Here is a 24,485-nt window from a genome sequence, read left to right as displayed (position 1 = left end):
GTGGGCACCTTTGTAGTAATAGGGCTCGCAATGGGACAGTTCCCGTGTCCAAGCTATTGGATTAGGATCTTCTTAAGATTATGTTTCTCTCCCCTCTCGATTGAAGGTGGGCACCTTTTTAGTAATAGGGCTTGCAATGGGACAGAGTTCTCGTGTCCAGGCTATATCAATGGCAAGGTGGGCCAAGAATTTCTCATAAGCAGGGAAATCCACTTTAGGTAACAAGGTGATTTTAGGTTCCTCCCTTTAGGCTCAACTCGAGGCTCCCTATTCACGTGAATCCATCTCAAAGTGAAATTGTTGTTGAGCCACGTTGAATAGTTAGATAAGAATGAACAGAAATTTGATATTGACTGGTTTTACTAGCTTGGATTAGGGAGGTTGTGTAAATGACATGAATCCACTTTGTCTACATTTTCCACTTGGAATATGGAAGAGGATGTGTTGCTGTCGTGCTGCTAAATTTTGAGTGCACGTGTGTGTGTACAAACTTGAATATAGCCCTCGCAACTTTAATTTTGCCTCTACTCAAATGTCACTGTTATAGAGTATATGAAAACTACAAGTTGAATTTTTCCTTTACTCTAAATGTCACTGTTGTAAAGTATATGAAAACTACAAAGTTTACACCGTGCATATTTAGCAATATAGCACCATAAAATATAAATTTCACAATGTCTACCAAATGAAAATATTTCTAATTCCATTGGTGGGGATATTATAATATTCAGCATACAAAAGAACAACACAGCAATCATCTCAAAGCATAATAGTAAAATATCTGACAGGCGACTTCTCACCAAAGTTTTGAATTTTGTTTGATTCCCTTCTCAGATTTATTTTTGAGCGCTGCAGAACATTTAATCTTAAATTTGCACTTAGTAAACGAATATTAACAAATCAAAATTTTAAAACCATAATGTTTGATTTTGGACAACAATTTTATGGATTTCTCTGCCTTGGATGAAATGTTGCATCCTTGAATGGATAAACATATTCTCTAAAAAGTGTATATATTGCTGCTATGAACTGGTAGATCATTGCTACACATTCTCACTATTAAATGAATGCCTGGAATAGTGATGAATGATGATTGCGAGCCAAACCTATGTGGCATTGTATAGTGTCCATCAATGGATCCCTCATAAATACACCTCTCATAGTTGCGAAGCTATTGAATTTATACAAGAGGTTGGAAGCCTTTCACCTAACATGCCTGCAATGGTGACACTTCTCTGGAAGAAAAGCAATGCATTCCCAACATATAAATGAACATGGTAGCTGATCATGAAAAAGAGAAAACAATTGCATCAGCCATTGCATCAAATAGGTAAACATTGGTATTCTTGTTGAGACTTCAACCTTCCTACAAACTTATTTACTCTGCCATTCATACATCCATATTGCAATATATGATGTTTTCATCAGGAAGAGAAACATGTTTGTTGTAATCATCTTCCTAGTGCACTGTAGTTATTGCCAAATAGCAGGCCAGAACCCAGTCAACATGGAAACAGTTATCCAAAGAAAGCTGGGATGTGATAAGATAATTCTTAAGTGCATTTTGGTTCATAACATGATTGAACTTGAATACCTGGAGTAGCACAGCCACCGATAAGATAGCCTCTGTAGACAGATAACAATTTTACTCCCTTCCAAGCCAAGGCATAGCCCTTTATTTGATAGAATCAGGAGTAGAGATATAAAAAATAGCCTCAAGAAAGCAAGTACAAGACAAAATTTATGACTCGTGATTTTCAAGATTGAAGAAACATATCTAGCAAAATTTATGTTTCATGATTTGTCCAGCATTGTCTTCAAAGCACTGTTGAATATTCACCATACATATGACTTCTCCCACCTTGCACTTGATCAGAATTGCTAGTTCTTGTAAATTTGCTATTCTGCAATTTGAGGACCATTGTCTAAGTTAGTTGGACCTCCATTTTCGACAACTGCTGCACTATCTGCATGGTTGCCTGATGAAACCTGGTTGCTTGAATTCAAGCTACGACGATTAGAAGGCAGAATATCAGAGCCAAAAGCTCCATTCACTCCACTATCCCTTCGAGCAAGACCCGAAGCAGTTCTTCCAACGAGATTACACACTGCTTCTATAGCTTTATTAAATTCTGTTAAGTTAACACCACCAGGATAACAGCGACTAAAACAGCGTATGCAGTAGGGACAAGCAATCTGCAGTTTCACACAGGATCACAAAATAGCTTACAAAGACAAAATACAACCTAAAAAATAAATTTGCATCACAATCACTGCCTGGAATAAATATGAAAGGAAATTGGTCTTGGAGACTGGGCAAAGTGTATAATCATTTTCACAAATTATTAAATTAATCTCACCTCAATGAATGCTCGACACATAGCTAGGAAAAGAGTTGACTCACTGTCTCTCAACATCCGTGTTTTGTTATACAGCACCAAATAATCTGAAACAGTCTGCAAAGCTTGTATAAGCTCCAATGCTAACACTGATTTCAAGTTAATTGGAGCACAATGGCGTAATTCATTTAGTGCAGCCAACACACCTGCAAACATTCATGAAGGAGAACAGTCACCATCATGATTGGAATCTCAAACCAAAACATAGGTTTAAAAATTTATATGCTCTCTAAGTATGATTTCAAAGCAACTTCTGCTAGAGCAGTGACCTGATGATATATGTTAACATACACTTTAAGGATCAATGCCAAGTAAAAATAAAGGTATGTTCAGCAAGTGACCATGTTCTTACTGCTGAAACAAATCATCAATGATGACAAAATAATTAAAATATGTATATGAATTTTCTAACGAGCATGGTTTACACATATGAGTTTCAGAATGGGTGACCAGGGCTACGGACTTCAGGGATGGCTAGAAGTTTACCCCGAATTTCCAGGGAACAAAAAGGGCTTGGAAAAAAAGTATTTTAAAATTTATCAAAAATCAATCCAAAAGATAAACAATACCTAGGGTTAGGGTCTTTCATTTATTTTGCTGTTTTTACTGATTTTTCGACACCTATTGTGGCATAGCAGATGCCAGACCATAGGACACCCAGAAGTTCTCAGAATGCTTTCTCATTTTGGCAGGAAAATGAACAGGCAACGACATTCCCTGCCCAATGGGAATGTTATCTACCCATTCCAAAGTTGCCTGGGAAAAGGGAACTCAAGGAACGGGTCCCTCAACAGTGGGAACAAGGTTTTAAGGTACTGTGCAGCTACGTTTACAATACAAAGCTATCTGCAAATCATGTACACAGGTATACTCTATGATGAACATATAAACAGATTTCCATACATGAATTTGAGATCCAATAGGTTTTCTCCATGGAATTCAATCCTCTGAACAGAAGCCGTATGGGGTTTTGCAACATGCACAAAGATTCTCCCCTGGATAGATCCAGAATAAGAAGTTATTATTAGCACAAAGGATTTTGTCTGATTGCTATGTGGTGGTAGATAAGATTACCACTCAAGCAGCATACTAGCTCCAATTCTTCTAACTGAGACTCCTGGTGTCATGTTGACAAGGGTTGATACCTTCAAAAACTTCAAAAATTACTTCAAAAGGACTATGTAAAAGACATATTCTGAGAATCCCCAATATCCCTAGGAGAGATATGACATATCCCAAGAACTTTGGTAAGAAACTGAGATAGCACAATAAGACAGAGAAGACTCAATCAAATTTGCATTTCGTTGTAACCTTATGAAATGAAGCTTTTTTTCCTTGGAAAATACATCCCCAGGAAACTGCCAGGCACTTCCCCTCATTTTGAGGATGGTAGCTCGTGTAAAGCAGGCCATGCAGACTATTGTACACAGACCCAATTGGGACATCAAGTGTAGCCCACATATGCACAGGCAGCCAGCCCAGGGAATTGATCCAAAGACCTCCTGCTTGCTATTCACAACTCTCAACCACTCGAGCTAGTCCACCAGGCTTGGCCTTATGAAATAAAGTTGACAGTCATTCTCAGCAATTGTATTATTTCTCCAAGAACTTACCATTCACAAATATTGCCAGAGGTGGATGTTCCATCAAAGAGTAGGGAGGAGCCAAGTCGTCCTGGCTCTCTTCATTATTTCCTTTGCTAGCTAGTCCAACAGAGGGAAGTGGAACCCAACGATGTGAATCCAACACAAGCTGAGCATAAGAAAAGGGTCCAAATACAAAATGTCAGGTCAAGCTCCAGCAATTAATCACAAATTAGGACCAGCACAAAAATGAACCATTAAAAGCTATGATTTGGATGGAAATTAAGGACTGCACTGCAGGAAAACATTGCACATATACCTGAAAATTTTCAACCGTAGCAGCCATATTGCGCACAAATAAATTATGCACTGAGCTGAAAGACAAATCAATTGGAACATGTACACATGAATTGTGAATGTAGCAGAAAATATAATAATACGAACCGATGAGGATTGACAACAGTAGGGATCACAGACCTACTTACGCTTCAAAAAGGGAAGGAAGCAGACCTCGGAAATCTAATCCAACCCAGCCAAGGCTCATTGCACAGTACTGCAATACATCACCCACAGCTCTGAGTTGTGTTAATCAATTTATGTATAAATAGCAGCTTAGAAGCAAAAATAGAAAATTCTGTTATGTTGCAGTTCTTTTGTTCAGTTAGGCAAACATAATACATGCAGCAATGTATACAGAATAAAACAACCATGAAAGTAAGATATAAATATATTATTCAATATCAACAAAATCTGATGTAGAATAGCAAAACCAAGCACCAAAACATCAATGCCAGGCTAATGACCAGCAACGTCTAATGAAAAGATGAACCATAACATTTGGAAAAGAACAAAGTCTTACATAAGCATAATAGCAGAACATCATAAATCAATAAGGTTAACATGGTCAATTCATAAAGAGGTAGTAGGTAATAGGTATACCTATTACCAACATAGGTATTCCTAAAGCATTTGTCAGTTAGCTCCTAAAGTACTTCTGAAAGAGAATTTGACATGATAGATAACAATGTAATGTTCCCTATCAATTAATTGCCCAAGGGAGGATGAAGTAGAGTATCCAACCCCGCAGGCTATAGTCAATGATAAATGGGGAAACCCATAATCCAATGCTGTTGGGGCAACATTGGGTAAATTGGGGTAATTGGGGCAAGACTTGTGAAGGAAGCCAAAATTGGGGCTAAGTTGAAACTTGTAATCCCCTCACTTTAAAATAAGGAGAAGAGACCCCATGAGGAATCTATAAATAAAAGAGATGAGAAATCATTTTCTCATCTTGGTGGATTGGATATTTCTTTTTTATGAGCTGAGGCTCTGAGGGTTTTAAGACTTTTATTTTTAAACTATGCTAGTTCAACTCGGAATCAACCGGTTCAACCAATCGGAACCCCTTCCGTTCTGACTAGGCCCTTAAATCAGATCGGGGACTGGTTCGGTACTAGACCGGTCCGAATGTCCACGTCCGACTAGAACTGGACCTCAGATTGGGTAATGGAGACTCAACCAGCAGAGTTTGTCCCTCACGGGGATATTGATCTTGATGTTGATATGGAATTGGATGCAATAGGGACTGATCAGTTAGATGCAGATCCACTAGTACCAGCCCCAAGTCCTCCAGCTGCAGGCACTTCTTCCCCGTCTGACTCTGATTCAGAGTCTGAGAAAGATGATGTTTCCATGTCTAGCAGTAGTGATCATTGATCATGTTGATCAATGAGATAATATTTTGTATTAGTAACTTGTAGTCCTGCAGTTGTATTGTTTTGTTGTAGAGGCCATTTAAAGCCTACTTGGTTATGTGTTTTTGTTCTGATCTCCATATATTAGTTATTACATGTATTGGACAGTGCACTAGGCGTCATTTTGATATAATAGATATATTCATGAGCATACTTTGATCATATGTTGTCTTCTCTCTATTACACTAATGCTTTGAGTTTGGAAACATGAATGAAAATCTTTAAAAAATGTTTCTTCATTAAAAATTAAATATTTAATGTACTTTTTACAAAGACCCAGTCATTGTAATCAACTTGTCCGAGTCAATTCCAAGTCAAAGTTGACCCTCGGCTGGTTCCGAGTCCGAGTCCGAGTTTTAAAACATTGTTTAAGACCCCTTTCCCTTGATTGGTTTCAGTGGTGATGATCCCACCATAGCCAGTCCTTTCCCTCCTCTCATTTGTTTGACGCAGTTGTGCTTACTCTGCTGAGGCCCATTGTATATCACCAACCCCCTCAGTGGCTCTGCTAACCCTTCAAAAACCAAAAAGACCCTCTTGGCCTCCAGTAAATCCGACACCATCACAAATATCCTCAGTAACTTAGAGATATATGTATTTACACTGCTGGTTTGCTTGAGCCGCGTCAACTCTCCAAAGTGCTCTTTAGGGTCCCTCATCTCAAAGCGCTCCAACACCCTCCGTGTGAAATCATCATAGGCGGTAACACCTGCATGTCCCATAGTGGTCAACCCATGAACCACCCAATCATGGGCCTCTCCCTCCAAGTGTAAAGTGGGATCTTGATTGCCTCCACCTCTGTCATTTGGTTAAGCTGGAAATAGACATCCAACTTCTGAACCCACGCCATGGCTGAGTTCTTAGGCGAGCCATCAAAGGTTGGAAGGAATAACCTTCCCATTGTGCGCTGCAAATCCGTGTAGCCTACCCCACTCGGGCCCTTGCTCTAGTTGTTACCATTAAGTTGGCGAAAATATTTGAAGGTTATGGCCTCTCTAAAATATGCCCCATATGACTAGTACTCCACAAAGTATTCTCCCATGGGCATGTCCTCTTGCCTGTGCGGCTCTCCAACACTTGATGCAAAAAACATGGGGACATATGGGAGAACTCTTCATGATGAAGCTCATGATCTTCAATGTCATCTTGATCAATGTGAGGAGGATAGAGAAGGGCTTCTTATTGTAAAGCTATTAAGTCCCGATAGGTATCTTCATACCTTTGAAATCTCGGACCCCAACACTCGAGAAATTCTTTAATGAAAACTGCAATAGAAGTTATAGTCTTTTGGTTTGCAAGAATATACACACCAATTCCTTTGTGACTTTAGAGAGTAAACATAAAGCCTTATCATCACATCTTCATGTACCACATAGAGTTTTAGAACATACTTCAAAATGTTTAGCTTGTGAGAGATGGCCAGTGATTGGTTATCATCAAAGTTCGCATTCAAGGAGTGATTGGTTATTCATCTGGCCTTTCGCAATCAAGGAGAGAATTTCGTTGGACTGTTGCTTGGAAAGTATTCTGTGACTTCTGGGCATTAAACTAGGGCAGCAAAATCTTTGGAGGAGCAGCAAGTAGGTTTCAGGCCATTGATTGAGGCAGCGGCCCCATTTCCAACTCTGATCTGTATCCCAGCAGCTTGCTTGGAAGCAGACAAGGCCAGCAAGGGTCATTCTGGACACTTCTAGGGCAGCGCCGCTCTTGGCTGGGCTACAGAGGGACTGCTCTGTGGAATCAAGGACTCGTTAGGGCTGTATTAGGGGAGCGGAACCCTCCCTTTGTCACCACAAGCTTCTCGAGTGACTTCTGTGGCAGCAAAGAAGCCTCTCATGCTGAACTTAGATTGTGGTTTAGCCAACAGGAAGACGGTCAATCAAGCCTTTGGAACAGCGCAGAGATTGGCAGCACTGGCTGTGGTAGTAACCTAGCAATTGAGATCCCAGTTGGGCAGCGTCATCTTCCTAAGTCTGGACAGCACAAGGTCAAACCTTGGTCGTGGAAGGTTAATACCTTGATCTGTAGCAGCAGTCAGATTCAGTTGGCTAGGACAGTTGAGAAGCAGTAAGAGATAGTTGAGGCTGGCACTAAACGTCAGATTTAGGACACAGAAGTGTTAGCAACAGTTGTGGACCTAAATTTGTAATGTGGAGTATTGGGCTTATAATTCACTATGTACTATTGAACTGGTATCATGTGCCTGAATCTATTGATGCAACTGAATGTGAATTTGTGAGCTATTGACGTAAATGATGTAATCTACTGTTTCCATACAATATTGTGCACTTGATACCATTACTGCCTAAGATTGTAATTAAATACAGAAATCTGGGTGAAACTTGTCATATGATCTAAAACACTAAGGGCAAAAATTCCCTAGGGATATTACAAACAATGAACCAAAATACAAATCTTACCATGCACTGCTCAAGAATAATTGCTAATGATACACCTTCAGTTGTTTTTGGTAACATAGTTTGAAGTGTATTTAAATGTGAAGTTATCCTGTGCATAGCCCAACTGAAAAGCAGACCACCATCATAGTTCTCTTCATTCCCAGACGTGTCATCAGCAAATATAGCCCGGTATTGTGTAACAACATCAAAAAGATGCACTCTGTGGCAATCTGCCATTCGTTTTAAGAACTCATATACATTCCCTTGGTCCAGATCGTCAATGATAGCTGCAAGCCATGCTTCTCTGCATTTCAAGAACTGTCATACAAGATAGGAACTTCAGTGTAAGCACAACAAAAAATCATAAAAGACAAAATGGAATACCTTTAGAGTAATTTATACTGTTCCCTGTAAACTCAGTACCTCTCACATAATCAAAGGCAACAGAAACTTTATGATATATCTGGAAAAGATTCAGGGATGTTGTAAACCTGTAAGCGCATCTCATGCTCATTAAATACTCCTAAACGACGAAGGTATCCAATCACTCGAAGACATTCCGGCAGCTGCATGCCATTAAGCATAAGTTACAGTTGACATTTATAAAAAAACTTAACAGGAAGATATACTGTGATAAGCATATATAGTACAGAATTAGATTAATCAGTTTTCACATGTCACTGGCATACTCATCGGTATCTGGCTGGATTCATAACAATTTGACAAGGGATTTGTTCCCCGTTTTAACTGAAACAACCTAGGATAGTTACAACCCAAATGAATTGCCAAAGCTCAGGCAATCAACAAAACTTACCTGAATATTTGATCTAAGTCTCTGAAGAAGCTGTGATAGCATAGACTGTGTTGTTTGCCTAACTTCTTCTGCCAATGATTGAATCACAGGCAATCTGTCCCCTCCAAAAGAAATATATCACAATTAATATTTTCAGGATAACATCTTCCCCAGATAATTTTGTAGCTCTATTCCAAAAAATAAAAAGGTTTAATTACTAACTCTGAAATCTGCTCGATTCAAATTTCACAAATTTACAAAAACAAGTTGTTGAAGACAATATTCTGAAATAAGAGGCAGTAAAAGGGCATACTGAAGCCAAGAGAGCCCAAAACAATGCCAGAGACCAAATTGAAGGAAAACAAGAAAATTTGCCTGGACAAAACCAAACAGAAACAAAATGAAGGCATTGGTCTTATAGGGAGGTTGAGCAGAGTTCAGTGGAAACATGAGAGGCTCAGGTTTGAGTTGAGATTGATTAGGTTAGTCAGCACGAGACAATATCTGTCAAAGGAACTTTTGAATTTAACACAAGAAAGAAAACTATATTGTTTTACAAAAGAATAATCTGCCTTTAATTTGCCATTTTGAACATGTATTTCCTTCTAAAGAAAAGAGAAATTTTCCTAAAGTATATTTGAACATACTTTGAATGCATGGTTGCTAACTTCAGGACAAAAGCTTCTAAGTCAAGAGCCTCATCATAGTTTCCATTTCGTACACACCTGCAAAAAATGTAAATTTTATAAATAGTCATGCTTTGACAGTTGACCTGAAGTGAAATAATCAGATATTTTCTTAGCCTTCAACATCACAGAAAATCAACAGAACTCATCCATTCCAGATCAGCAGATCTTGACAATCATTTACAGTTCTGAAGAAACTGGATGCCTGCCAACTTGTATGTGACAGAAAGTATTTAACAAGAAAGAGCTAAAAGAAAAGCCTGAAAGAACAGAACCATTAATTTGAAAATTAAAATTAGCAATGCCTAGGTGGTAGTAAGAATGAAAGGAGTTATCAGGAACCATCATGGTGAACCCATTTTTATATATTCTATGTTATTGGAGACTCTGAATAATATGACTGAAGCTTTAGCAGTCAACTTATGACTAAGGTTTGTATTCACAGTAAATACGGCAACTAATTCTTGAAGGGGATTATCAAATTGTTGCAAACACTATTTAACATTCTCGCCAGCCCAAATGATTTAATTGGAAAGAGAGAACCCATATTAATGGAAATCAATGAGTAGATGGAATCTTCAATAATATGCAGGAAATTTGTAGGTATGCAAAGATAATGTTGTTGCAGGTTGACCTGACAGTTGGGGTACTAGTTCTCAAAGACTGACTGCTCTATTCAAGGCTGTTGGACGAATGGCATTACCGAAAATATCATTCTAGAGTGATCTTGTTGATTTGCTCCATCATGGGTGTCCTCCACATTCACATCACCCAAACGAGGAGAATGCTCTTACCAGCTCCTTGAATTAATGCCAACACTTTCTGTATCCTAATTGCTTAGTAGTTTTGTTTGGACTCAAGTTATATCTTTAATCATTAACATACTGATAAAGCAATTTATCTTGTGTTTGGCTCTGTCTGGTAAAGTTAGATCAGCAGTTGTAAGATCACAGTAACTTCTGGTATTTTGTATGCCTCATAAAGTTGTTTACCATGTGCAGGGTTTTAGATGTAGAAGCCTTTGCTTGTTAATGTTATGACTGTAATTAGGTATTGTTCCATCAATTAATGAACGTCCTTTTCATTTACCCAAAAAAACATGATGAAAGTAGAAATATAACCAGAACATTGTGGTACATATTCCACAGCTATCAGCTAACATATAGAAAATGAGGATCACATAGCGAATTTTATTTTGATAACAAATTGAATGATGTTGAAGAGTGTAACTAGGTTCGGTATTCATAATTATATTTGAGTCATAATGAAATGTATTCATCAAAAGAAAGAAAAAGAAAATTTTACTATTATTAATATGACCTATTAAAGCATGGGTTTCATGCTTGAGTCATCATGTTTTAGGTCAAAGTCCCCATTGAGGACTTCTAGGATTTATTCTGAGTCATTAGAGTCATTTTCCACTTAAAGAGACCCTTCTTGGGCTTTTGAATCATGTAAAAAGATTTATTATTGAGTCAAATAAGTTATTTGTCACCTCCACACCAAGTCGACCTCAAGGAGATCAAGTCGGCCTCAAACAAGGTAATTCGACCTCACCGAAAGGGTATATATACACACAAGTTCAATTCATAAGAAGGAGCAGCTAAAAAGTGCGAAGTTGGAAAACGAGGAGGAGAATTGCTGGGAAAGTCAATATCGAAGTTTTGGGACATCTATCTCTCACACGTGTGAACTTCTAGGAAGATCGAAGTCTCTACTGCTGCATCGAGCTGCTGCTGCCAGTTGCTGCCATGTCGAAGTTGCTGCTGCCAGTTGCTGCTACTAGGTCGAAGTTGCTGCTCCCAATTGTTGTTGCTAGATTGAAGTTGTTGCTAAAAGGGTTATTATCTACAGAAGAAAGAAAGGACTGACTTGGTGTCGAGGAAGTATATATCTAGGTCAAGAAGTCTTGGATTATCTCGTGAAATTATTAAGGAAGAGTTGTTGACTGGGTTTTCCCCTAGATAGGGGTTTTGCCCTGGCTGTCTGCCTACATATGGTGTCTGTGATTTTTGTGTTATTATTTTGGTAATTGCTTGATGAACTAAAGATAAAAGAAGAACATAAGATTATCACAAGTAATTATCAACATAAAGAAAAAAATTTCTGCCCCTCTGATTTTCTAACAAATGAAACATGTCCAAATGGGAAAGTGTCTATGGAATCCAATATACATTCCTAAAATTTTCATATCATACAGTAAATATCACTCCTAAATGGGAAAAGCCTGGACAAAGATCAGATCAAAAAAATGTTTTCTCTAAAATCTAATTTTCATTTCAGAAGATTATGGTCCGGATCAAGTTTTACAGTAGGAAATTATGAAGGTTAAAGTCCAGTTTATGTTTTACAGTAAGAAATTGTTGCATCAGCTCAAAAGAAAAATTATGTCAAACCAACCCCTTGTAACATTCCAAAGAATAAAGCCAGCATAGCAAAAATATTCAAATTTCATTCAGTCTCATTTCCTAGCAATTGACAAACAAAAAATCATAAAGAAGAAAAATGAGAAGGTCAATTCTATTAAGGATCAAATAACAATCACAATAGGTGATCAATCGATACAGCTAGTGAAATTACATCATGTGAGTGGAAAAGCAAATCCTAACCCTAATCTACAAAAGCAGAACCCAAAAGCTAAACAACTCCAAAATAATACAGATACAAAGAAAAACACGTGTTGAACGTAACTATAGACACTGTCCACAAATGACCAAAGTAAGTGTTAAAATTGGCTGAAGCGAACAAAGTTCCTTCTATAAATTAATTATTCCAGAAAACTAGGAATATAAAGATATCCATGAGGATACAAATATTCTATAAAATGAAAAAGAATGACAATGATAATGATTTACAATGAGAACCAGAGGCTTGCTTATATATCACGCAAGCGTCTCTTCATGAAGAGTCATGTCCTATTAGACATGCCACTTCAACCTAATTATTAGCTTAACTTAAATATTATTTATGATTATTATCTTTTACATTATATTTATATTATTTATATATTTTATTCGTTACATTGCCTCCTTCCTCAAAAAGCTTTGTCCTCAAAGCTTGTCGATGAAAAAAAGCTTGATCTCTTTTTCGGCTTTGAAAGTCTTTCTGTTTTGGAATAGTCATCCTCGTCGATACAAGTTGATATGATCTTCTTAGTGACAAACAAAATTGTCGCACCGAGAAGGGATCAGACCATCCCAGATTAATCTTCTGTATAGCATTCTGATCACTGGAATTTTGTGACGACTTGTTAGCATAAGACTGGATTGAGATTACATCACTATTATCTGGAACATCAGTTTGTTGTTTCGGTTCTGACTTGTTCAAATATGTAGCATGGTTGATTCATCTATTCTCATGATTCGGATGCCGATATGGAACCTTTTTTGTTTGATTTTTCCTTACTGGGCATGCGACAATTTTTATATTTTCTTCTAGCGAAGATGTTGAGTTTGGTATGAAACATTCATTGGGGATGTTCATCGTTTGAATTGCAACATCCACGCACGTCTTTTCTTCAACTTGCTTGTCTTCTTCCTGAGTTGTGACATTCACTGAATCAGTATGTGTTGTTTTGTCATCAACTTGAATTCCTACATTTGATGCTTCCTTCTTGATAAGTTGTTGTACCTGGTTTTCTAATGACTCCTTATCCTTCTTTAGTATCTTAATTTGCGTCAGCAATTTTTCACTATGGTTTTTAAGTCAAGAAACTTCTTCATTTTTGTCAATAGTGATTTTGTCAATTTCATTTTGCATATTTTGTAATACTTTTTTACCTTCTTGAGAAATTACTTTTGAAATATCCGATATATCTTCTGGCGTTACTGAATTAGGTTTCAGTGTAACATCTTGGAGCGTTATTTTCTTCTTCTTGTAAGAAAATGTTAAAAACTTTTTCTTAGTATTTAGAATAAAGGAACCTAGAGTTTTCATCCATGGTGATCCCAAAACAATGTCACTATCGTTAAAAGATAGGGTTTGCACGGTGAATTGTGAGGTAAAAGTATAATCTCCAATATTTAGGTGTAAATTGCTTATATCGTATTGTTTGCCAAAAAAAATTGTTTCAACTATATTTGATTCAGGAATCACCAATTGATTAGCACATTTAGGACTAACATAATTACTTCTTTCAGTAGGACTGATAGAGATTATGATGTCTCTTCCTGCGAGTGATCCTTTGATGTTAAATAGTGTGCGAACACATGTACTACGGGTTTCAAGAAACCTTTCATTACTAGTCTCCATTTTTTCCTTGATGTTTTTACGTAAACAATATGTCAACTGGAGCTATTTCTATTATAAAATATCACTTATTTCTCCTATATATATTTTTCAAATATTCCCCTCTTCTTCTTCTTTTTTTGGTTCGCTCTTTTAATAAAAAATTTATATAATAATAATTTATATATATTATAAAATTATAATTATATAAAATTTATATATACTTTTTTGAGACCCACTTTTCCTTTTATATGTAACTATATAAGGCTTATATAGTATCCTATTTTATAATTATAATAATATTTTTTTCTCGGAAAATTTGGATGAGACGTGACTCTTGGTACGGTCACAATCTTTAGATTTGAATGATTAAAATTATTTAGATCACACTTTTTTTTCTCCAACGTCATCAAAATATCTTTTACTTTTAAAATACCATGGGCTATTACCATGGGTTGTTTTTAAAACCTCTTGTAAAAAGTAATATTTACCTTTCACGTAAGAGCTTTTGTATTCTTGTTTCTTTAACTTTTAAAATACCATGGGCTATTACCATGGGTTGTTTTTGAAACCTCCGTTAAAATATTCTCCACGTAAAAAGTAAAACGTATTCCTTTTGTTTTTTGTTTTTCTTTTTTTTTCCTTTAACTTTTTAAAATACCATGGGTTGTTTTTAAAACCACGGGTTTCTCCATGTAAAAAGCTTTAAATATACTTGGTATGAGATTTTGTATACATTTTGTTTTTTGTTTTTTTTACTTTTTATTTTCTTCTTCCTTTTTTAATTTATTTACTTATATTTTTTTTTTGTTAATTTTTTTTTTAATGGCCAGAGGCCTAAAAAATGGAGAATCTCCCAATATATAGTGAAACGCTTCAATTATGACAGCAACAAGGTTGATGATAGGTTGATAGCCAAAGGCCTGGTGATCAGCCAAACGTGGCTCTGATACCAAATGAAGCGAACAAAGTTCCTTCTATAAATTAATTATTCCAAAAAACTAGGAATATAAAGAATCAAGATATCCATGAGGATACAAATATTATATATTAAAAATGAATAAGAATGACAATGATAATGATTTACAATGAGAACAAGAGGCTTGCTTATATATCACGCAAGCGTCTCTTCATGAAGAGTCATGTCCTATTAGACATGCCTCTTCAACCTAATTATTAGCTTAACTTAACTATTATTTATGATTATTATCTTTTACATTATATTTATATTATTTATATATTTTATTCGTTACATTGGCAACTAGGGCCAAATTCCACTTTGGTCTGCTCCCTTGAGAAAGATTATTGTGGCATTGAATTCCTCTTTTCGAGAGGTCAAAAATTGACCTTAAGATCACCAAATTTGGATAAGGGAAAATATTTATTTACTTAAAAGAAATTCTACAAGACATGACCTTATTAAGGCGGGAAAATTGAAAATTTGAAATTCAAATTTGCCTCCAAATGTCAAGGTGGCTTCACCTCCATAAGGACAAATTGCTAATATATATAGGTGTCCTCCATTCTCATTAGACACATTGTTTTGGGCATCAAACTCATCTTCTGTGGGAGCCGCAGCACAAGGAGGACAGGGCCGAGGTTGCTTAGGGTTGGTCAGAGATCTGTTTGTGAGCTTTGATGGGTCTGAAATGCAGCTGAGGTAGACCTAAGCATATCAGTGGAGGGTTTGAGTAAGGCCGCAAGCCTTGAAGTAATTTCAGGAGGTCCGCAGGTCTATTCTGGGCTAGGTGGAGGAGTCGTTAGGCCTTATTCCCTCAACCAGACATGTTACAAGCAGCCATGACAGGAAACATGAAGAAGTATGCTAGACGCAGTGATTGGAAACCCTGTTGAAGGAATTTGAATGGGCTAACCAGGTTCGAGATCTTCTGCTGTTACATCATCCCTGCCATATATATATATCCATCTTGGGTTTATTATATTCAGCTATGAAGGCCGCTCAAATTAAGCTAGGACTGAACTCTATTTGGAGACTTCCTTGTTGCTGCTCTGTCTTCTATTGATCTCTGGTTAGGGCAGAATCTGGTTGCTATAGTTTGAAGGCAAAATGAAACTCTTACCTGGGCTGCCTCCTTGTCATTAATTGTATTTTCTCTGTCTCTTTCTCTGCTGAGCATTTGAAGATTATAATAAGAAGATTTGATCAAGGGTTTCCCCATCTTGGAGTTTTTCCCTGGCTTGAGCCATTTATTGTGTCCTCTTGTCTTGGCTTGTCTTTGTTATTTATTGTACATGTTCTTCTCTCCGTTACTGTCATCATGATAATGTTTCAAGTGACCGCTAATGATTTAATTATTGGGCTAATGAGAGAATTGAAGCTCTTGTCTAAGAAAAGCACACGTTATCCTAAATTTAACAGTAAGTCAATGACCAAACTAGAGAAGAACTAGGGTAGAAAAATAACCCTTAGGACTGAAAAAGTAGCCAAACACTAAGACAAGAAAACAGTGTGAACAACGTAAACATAGCTAGAAGGGGGTAATCCCAATTACATGTGTAAATGGCCTTCAAGAAATGAAGACCAAGCTGGATGCCAAGGCAATAGATCAGCATTGTCGCATGTTTATAGCAATGCTCAAAGCAAAATCACTAATGGTGTCATCATGTACCACCCTGATAGGGCCAATACAGGACCTGGTAATAACAATTGCTAAGGGGTCAGGCTGGACAATTCTCAGAAGAAGCAGGTTGCCCGTCTGGAATCTCCCCTGACATCAAAGGCCAATGAACCCCCAGAAGTAGAAAGAATGCTGGTATCCCCTGTCCCAAGATGCAAGCAAGGAGAACTAGATGGTCCTCAATGCCAAAAAAAGGAACATCAACAACACCTGGAATGAAGGTGAGGATACTGGGGAACTCTATTCATATCACACTGAGGACACAGTTTTGCTAACCACTCTATGCCTATGTGTGGATTGACAGCATCTAAAAGGTGCTTAGTACACCCAACTTCTGGGATGAGATGAAAGAAGGATTCAATAATGCTTTAAAATAAATCCGCAGAAATGCTGTCTCCATCATTTCTGCCTTTCTGTTTGACATGGTCTAGATTTTGTGCAGTGCTATTGCATTTAGATCCTTGTCCGTAGGTTGGGCCCTTTGAGCCAACAAGGCAGGCTTCAAAATGGCCATGCTCCCTCTGTTTGGCATTTTGTAGCAGAATCTAGGGGAATACAAGGGTGCCAAAAAGGCCCTCAAGTTTGTACTCAAAATGTTCCATGAGGTAATGTTTTTGTTCCTTCTGTTGGAAACACTGAGAGGGGGGTGAATCAGTATTTATTTCAATTGTTATTTTATGTCAGTAATATTTTTATCACAAAATAAACCAGAACAAGAGATAAAACAAAAATAATTTTATTGATCAAAATAGTGAGGACTCCAATCCTCTTGTACAACAAATTAGGCTCCAACCTGTACAACAAAATATTTGACTTTTTCAAGGCTCCAACCTTGAACAGATCCAAGCTCCTACTTGGTTAAAATGAGGACTCCAATCCTCTCAAAAACTTCCAAGCTCCAACTTGGTCAAAAATAAGGACTCCAATCCTTTCAACAACTCCAAGCTCCAACTTGGTCAAAAATGTGGACTACAATCTTCTCAACAAGTCCAAGCTCCAACTTGGTCAAATCAAAACATTACAAGAGACACTTACTTCAAAAATTCTCCAAAATGTCTTCAATAATGCTCCAAGATTGCCTTCAATAATGCTTCAACAAGGCTCCTCCAAAGAATGTCTTCAGTAGGCTTCAACAAGGCTGCTTCAAAGATGTTTTCAATAATCTTCAACAATGCTTCAACAAGGCATCCAAAAACAGCTCCAACAATGCTTCAACTCAACCCCAAAGGATCAGCTTCAAGAACCAATTCCAATCTCTAAAAGATGCAAAAGTACTTCCCTCAAAATTCTACTCCAAATGTGTCTCAAGTCTGCTCTACAAGTGGTTGATTAAGTTGGCTCCAAGACAGAAAGTCACCTTTCTGGGAGCTACAGAAAGTCACCTTTTTCTGAGGTCTGTGAGCTACAAAAAGTCGCCTTTTTCTGAGGTCTGCAAGCTACAGAAAGTCGGCTTTATGCGGTCTGCAGGCTACAGAAAGTGTTTTTCCTCTGCAGTCTACAAGCTACAGAATGTCACCTTTCTGCGGTCTGCAAGCTAAAAAAAGTCATTTTTCTCTGAAGTCTTCAATTCATTCAAGGGAGGGCAACGAATCAAGCATAAGATGATCTTAGACAAGCAGATATTCACCAAAAACCAAAAGCTCAAAACTAGAATCAAATTCTTTCTTCTTCTTTGCCACCAAGTTCATGAGCTATGAACTTCACCTTAGATCGAACTCCTCGTCTTCTTGTCTTGGCCAAGTTGGATGGACGAAATGGAAGAGCATAGCTTCTATTTATACTTGTTCGACCCTGTTTTGAATAGATGTGTCTCTTTGAGAGGGCCGATTTGAGTTCATTTAGGCTCATGTAGGCCGACATGATGAGAGATAGGAATATGGGTTTCTCAACTTAAAAAATCCATATCTCATCAACAAATAGAAGTTAGAAGGTGAATAAGTGCTCATTGGAAAGGGCATCAAGTCCTCTACACTCTTATGTAATTAACTCCTTGAGCTGGTGTCTCCTTTGACATCAATAACAAGAACTCTTTCAAAATATGTTAAAATTACTTCTAATGAATAAGAAGAAGCTTGTCCGAAATATAGCATGCATGCTATAGTTGGTTAATTTGTTAATGGTATCACTTAAAAAATTATGATCCAGGCCTATGTTATGAATAAATATATACGAAATAATGTAAAATAATGTAAATGATAATAATCATAAATAATTATTAGTTAATTAGTAATGAGGTTGAAGAGGCATGTCTAAATGAGACATGACTCTCCATGAAGAGACACATGCTTGGTATATAAGCAAGCCTCTCATTCTCATTGTATCAATCATTCATATTCATACATTTAATATATATTCTTATATCTCAATGGAGATCTTTATATTCCAAGTCTTCTGGAGTAATTAATCTGAAGAAGAAACTTTGTTCGCTTCATTTGGTATCAAATCAGTTCGATCCTCTAGGCTGCTTAACCGGTGCACAGAGCTCGTTCTCCGATCCAGGTCTTTGACCATCAAAGATTCGCCAACATTGTTGCCGTCAAAGCGTTTCATTATAAAGCTTCTGGAGTTTCTCCATTCTACCGGATTCCCCAGTTTCGTCATTCATTCAAGCCTTAAAAAAATAAAAAAAAAATAAAAAATCAACAAATATGTTTAAAATATATATATATATATATAAAATTAAAAAAAAACCTATATATTAGTAAGGGAAAAAAATAGTAAACGACATTTAAAAAAAAAGGAAATTAAAAGACATCTAAAAAAAAAAGCATTTGACATAAGACGCCGCTCTTCATTGGACCATTCAATACAGAAATCGTTGCATGAGTAGACCTTGCCACCATCTGCCAGAACTGCAAACCTATTGTTGATCCGTGTCGCGGGCCTTTACCCAATCCGTTGCCCTTCCTTCACGTTGACCAAAATATATAAAATTCAGCTGACCAAGGGTTTCCTGAATCGCCTCCGTTGTCCAACTGCAGCCATCGCAGCCTTCACCAAGATTTTCGACATCCACCTCAACTTGCCCATCGTTGCCACCCTTCAGTCCCACGTCCTTGGCCCATCCCATTGCGTCCACTCCTCACAGCTCCTCTATTGTATCTCCAATGCCCGATAATCCTTCTGTTCGTTGTCTCTTGACCGCTGCCAGTCAATACATCATTCCCTAACCATCGTTACCTTTGCTCAAATCGCTACATTACACACAATTACTATATAATCTATAATTATATTTATAATTAACACTTATATAATTATATCATAGTTATAAGTATATGGTTTATAACTTTATAATTAATTAAATTTATTATTATAATAATAATAAATTTATTTAAAAAAATTATTAGTCAAATTTAAAAAAAAAAAAAAATATATATATATATATATATATTATTTAATTAAAAAAAAAGAGAGAGGATAAAAATGGAGTTTAAATCAGAGATAAAAGAAGGAAGATTTTCAAAAACCTCAATCGGTTATGCTAAAATACTATTTAAAATTAAAGGAACTATCGCAGGAAAAGATGTCACTATTGCTATCTCTCCCGCCGAAGATAAAAATTATATAACACCTAAAATCGTAAACCAATTAGTAGTTCTAGAGTCAAATATAATCGAAAAATTAGACTGTTTAAAAAAAAAACAATACGAAATAATTGATTTATAGTTAAACATTGGCAATTATACATTTATATCGCAATTCTCGGTTCAATCCCTATTGACTGACCCAAGTGACATTATTTTGGGATCCCCATGGATGGAAACCCTAGGTTCCTTCATCCTAAATACGAAAAAGAAGTTTTTGACATTTACATACAAAAAGAAAAAAAAAAAATATTTCAAGATGTTACATTGAAGCCAAATTCAGTAATGCCAAATCACATACAAGATATTTCAAAAGTAATTTTTCAAGAAGGTAAAAAAGCTCTACAAAATATGCAACGAGAAGTTGACAAGATCATTGCTAACAAAAACGAAGAAGTTTCTCGGCGTAAAAACCATAGTGAAAAATTACTGACGCAAATTAAGAAAACTTAAGAAGGATAAGAAGTCATTAGAAAATAAGGTACAACAACTTATCGAAAAGGAAGCATCAAATGTAGGAATTCAAGTTGACGAAAAAACAACAGATACCAATCCAGTGAATGTCACAACTCAGGAAGAAGACAAGCAAGTTGAAGAAAATACAAACTTAGATGTTGCAGTGCAGACAATGAACATCCCAAGTGAATGTTCCGTAACCAACTCAACAATACCTTCGCCAAAAGAAAATCGAAAAATGGACACACGCCCAATAAGGGAAAGTCAAACCAAAAAAGTTCCATATTGGCATCCGAATCACGAGAGTAGACAACTCAACCAAGCTTCATATATGTACCATTCAGAACAGAAACAACAAACTGATGTTCCAGAGAATAATGACATAACCTCAATCCAGTCCTATGATGAAAGTCGTTACAAAATTCCAATGATCAGAATACTACACAGAAGATTAATCTGGGATGGTCTGATCCCTGCTCAGTGCGACAATTTTGTTTGTCACTTAGAAGATCATATCAACATGTATCGACAAAGATGACAGTTCCGAGACAGAAAGACATTCGAAGCCGAAAAAGAGATCAAACCTTTTTCATCGACAAGCTTTGAGGACAAAGCTTTTTGAGGAGGAAGGCAATGTTATGAATAAATATATAGGAAATAATGTAAAATAATGTAAATGATAATAATCATAAATAATTATTAGTTAATTAGTAATTAGGTTGAAGAGGCATGTCTAAATGAGACATCACTCTCCATGAAGAGACACCTGCTTGGTATATAAGCAAACCTCTCATTCTCATTGTATAAATCATTCATATTCATACATTTAATATATATTCTTATATCTCAATGGAGATCTTTATATTCCAAGTCTTCTGGAGTAATTAATCTGAAGAAGGAACTTTGTTCGCTTCACCCTGGTTGCAAGAGCCCTGGGAGCCCTTTGGTCGGCATTCTTCATATTTAAGTTTAGGAAATCTGCCAGATGCATGTCTATCTCACAAGGTGGTCCATGGATCAGTAGCAAAAGAATCACAATGAGCATTGCAAGAAGTTTAATAACAAAGAAAACTGTAGCACGAGTTACCTAGAGAGCAGCACCATAAGGACACATCAATTCACAAGCCTGGTGATCACCAAGGCTGATAACCTATGTATTTATGTGTTATAGAGTTGAGAGCTGCTATATTACATATACTTCTGGGCAAAGCACCATTTTAGGGTCAAGTTTGATATTGGAGGGACCTTTTTGTTAGATTATCATATCATTAAAGACACCCTAAAGTTATAAGCTTTTCTACATAAGTATTTATTACATTGTATTAATCCTATGGTTAGTTGTTCGAGCAGATGAACAACTCACAATTTCTATCTTTGCACCAATATTTTGAAGTTACAGAAATGCATTGGTTAGTTGTGCTTCATGATGATTCTTTAATGTCCAAATGAGTCTACCTTCGCCTTTATATCAATAATTTGATAGTGTTGCTGACATATAGATACCAAATTTACACACTTTAAATAACTTGTTAGTTGGTGTGCCATCCATATCTGCACTACCAACCCATATGTAGCCCTGTAGGCACGGAGTTTTGGTCCTTATAAGCCCTGGTCAACCCACAACATCGGTACATTTTTACCTTAATGAAGCTTATTTCATTTCATCAAATCCTTCAATAATTATCATAAACAATGCTAGTGGCTTTTGCATTAATTAGTTTCCATGCATGATACCATGGACTCTAACAATGTCCATCCAAAACTCCCATGGAGACCCTCCATTAATCGACTCATAAGATCATAGCCCATAAATGTAGGACAAAGCCTAATATGACTCCTTCAATTCCCTATATAGTACAAGACACGAGACTATATCTGCATGTTGAGTTTCCCCTTAGCTTAGTGTCAGAAAATTGTGTTTCTGCATATAGCACAGCTCCCTCGTCCTTACTCAATTGGACTTCCCATTACATTAACATGCATCAAACACAAATTATAATAACGCATGGTTAATAACCTACATCTTGTCATAGTGGAATTAACAGACATTGCAGGTGCACCTTCTCTAGCTAGTTACTCTGACAAGCGTGACCTCACAATGACCAATGAGATACCACAATACTATCCATATCAATACATCACCACAGGTTGTTTTCAATATAGCTGGTGATTACATGCAGAAATATATAACAGTGATATTTAGTGTACATCATATTCCATATATCGCAAAGAGAATAAAGATAAGCAAGACCACAATGACAACTTTGCTCCAACTCTAATATAGATTCTGGGTGAAGAAAATATACCAAAGGGCTGCTTGTGTGGTCAAATTGGCAGAAGAAGCCTCACAATATCTAAAATAGAAAAATGCCAATCTAGTTTAGGCCACTCCCGTTTATAATTAGGTCACTGCATTCTTAAGCTAAACTAAAAATTAAAATACAATAGAAATGCTTTAAAACCCTAAAATGTAGTTAATTCATCTCCTCGTTTCTTTGTTATTGTTTCGCATTCATGTCTGTTGATATCCAATACCAAATGTAGTAGATGTATCTACAAATCATTCCTCGTTCCTAAATTTTCAAGTTTTCCATTTCAGCAACTACACCAACCCATTTTCAAACAACTAAGTGGCAAACTTAGATGTTAATAAAAGCATATCATTTCATTTCATTTCATGCCAAAAATGACAATAAATCTTGTACGAAGCAGTTCGTTAGAATGCAGTAAATGTTGTTAAATCCACATTTGTGGCAAGCATTGCTTTCAAAAATACTGACTGTAATTGATTTGTTTCTAAACTACCCCACTTCTTGCATGCAATCAATTGATTTCATATCTGAGTTTATATGTGCTCATAATTATGACTTTATTATTCCAAAAAGGATGTCCATTACCCTTCTTACATAAGCAATAAAGATGCAAAAAGAATTGGGAAAGGAAATAGGTTGCACCTCCAGCTCACCCTGCTTCCCTCTCAAAATGTACCATATCAAATATATATTAAAACCAATGCTGCTGACATCGTGTCAGCAAAAATATCACCAACGGTCCAGAAAAGTAAAATATCATAAATATCAGGAAAATATTGCAAAATATAGGGAAAATTTTAAAATACAAAATGAGGCCAAAAAACCCCAAAAAGGTGACTTAAAGCGCCAGTTCATGGACAGAAAATCTTTTCAATTGTCGCAGGATATTATTGTGTTATTTATGATATTATCACAATAATATAGCCATCTGAAAATGTCACAACATTTAAAAGCAATAACATCGGCTAGTGGAAAAAATTGGAAATCCATGATGTTGACAACACTAAAAACAGTATCGAATATAAATTGAAAATTTTCAATTAATTGTCATCGAAGCATTTGCATCAATCTCAGATGTACATTGTGCATCTGCATCTACAATATACAAATACACATGCGTATATGTGAAAATAATATGAGGATGTAAAACTAAACCGTAGAAAATGACCATCTAAAAAATTCATCCTTGTTCTAGAAAAATAGAAGGAACATGACATATGGCTGAATTTAAGCAACATCATCAAAAGAGAGAAACATATAAGGAACCAATCTGTATCCCATATTTTTATATTTTCAAGAAACTGAACTCAATATGATAGATTTGACATTTGAATCACTATTATTTCATGTTTTGCTTTATATGAATACCTATTTCAAGATCTTCAAGGACCATAAGTTATAACTTAGATTACATTAAAGTTGCCCATTCCCACTTTGATTGATTGCTCTGTAATCAGAACGCTACTGCTAGAATACAATGGTTACCCCTGTTCATGCACCTTTACTTCCAACCACTCCATGCATGTTAATGCTTCTTCTGCACATTTCTTTTTTCTTTTTTAAGGTTATCATCATTTTATTTTCATTGCCATTTTTTTAGATTTTCCCTTTTATGCTCATTTCTACTACAAACACCCATCCTCTGGGAAAAAG

At 36.4% G+C, this 24,485-nt stretch overlaps 1 protein-coding gene across 2 annotated transcripts in view; it reads right to left on the bottom strand.

Moving 5' to 3' along the window:
* Positions 1 to 1,282: 1,282 nt before the first annotated feature.
* Positions 1,283 to 24,485, bottom strand: part of LOC149250961 (conserved oligomeric Golgi complex component-related / COG complex component-like protein) — a 157,440-nt gene continuing 134,237 nt past the window's right edge. For both annotated transcript variants that reach the window (XM_089459296.1, XM_089459295.1), the window contains exons 4-12: positions 9,576 to 9,653; positions 8,950 to 9,043; positions 8,627 to 8,701; positions 8,157 to 8,453; positions 4,468 to 4,535; positions 4,302 to 4,356; positions 4,013 to 4,151; positions 2,361 to 2,545; positions 1,283 to 2,196 (exon numbers count right to left, since the gene is read on the bottom strand). In XM_089459296.1, the coding sequence (XP_089315422.1) occupies positions 1,900 to 2,196; positions 2,361 to 2,545; positions 4,013 to 4,151; positions 4,302 to 4,356; positions 4,468 to 4,535; positions 8,157 to 8,453; positions 8,627 to 8,701; positions 8,950 to 9,043; positions 9,576 to 9,653 (1,288 nt within the window). In that variant the 3' untranslated portion in view covers positions 1,283 to 1,899. The remainder of the gene's footprint in view (positions 2,197 to 2,360; positions 2,546 to 4,012; positions 4,152 to 4,301; positions 4,357 to 4,467; positions 4,536 to 8,156; positions 8,454 to 8,626; positions 8,702 to 8,949; positions 9,044 to 9,575; positions 9,654 to 24,485) is intronic.

The sequence above is a fragment of the Pinus tabuliformis genome, chromosome 7 (genome assembly GCF_031772625.1).
Source record: "Pinus tabuliformis cultivar Carrire ecotype Pingquan chromosome 7, CPIR1, whole genome shotgun sequence".
NCBI classification, from domain to species: Eukaryota; Viridiplantae; Streptophyta; class Pinopsida; order Pinales; family Pinaceae; genus Pinus; species Pinus tabuliformis.
This window is presented reverse-complemented; position numbering and strand designations above follow the sequence as displayed.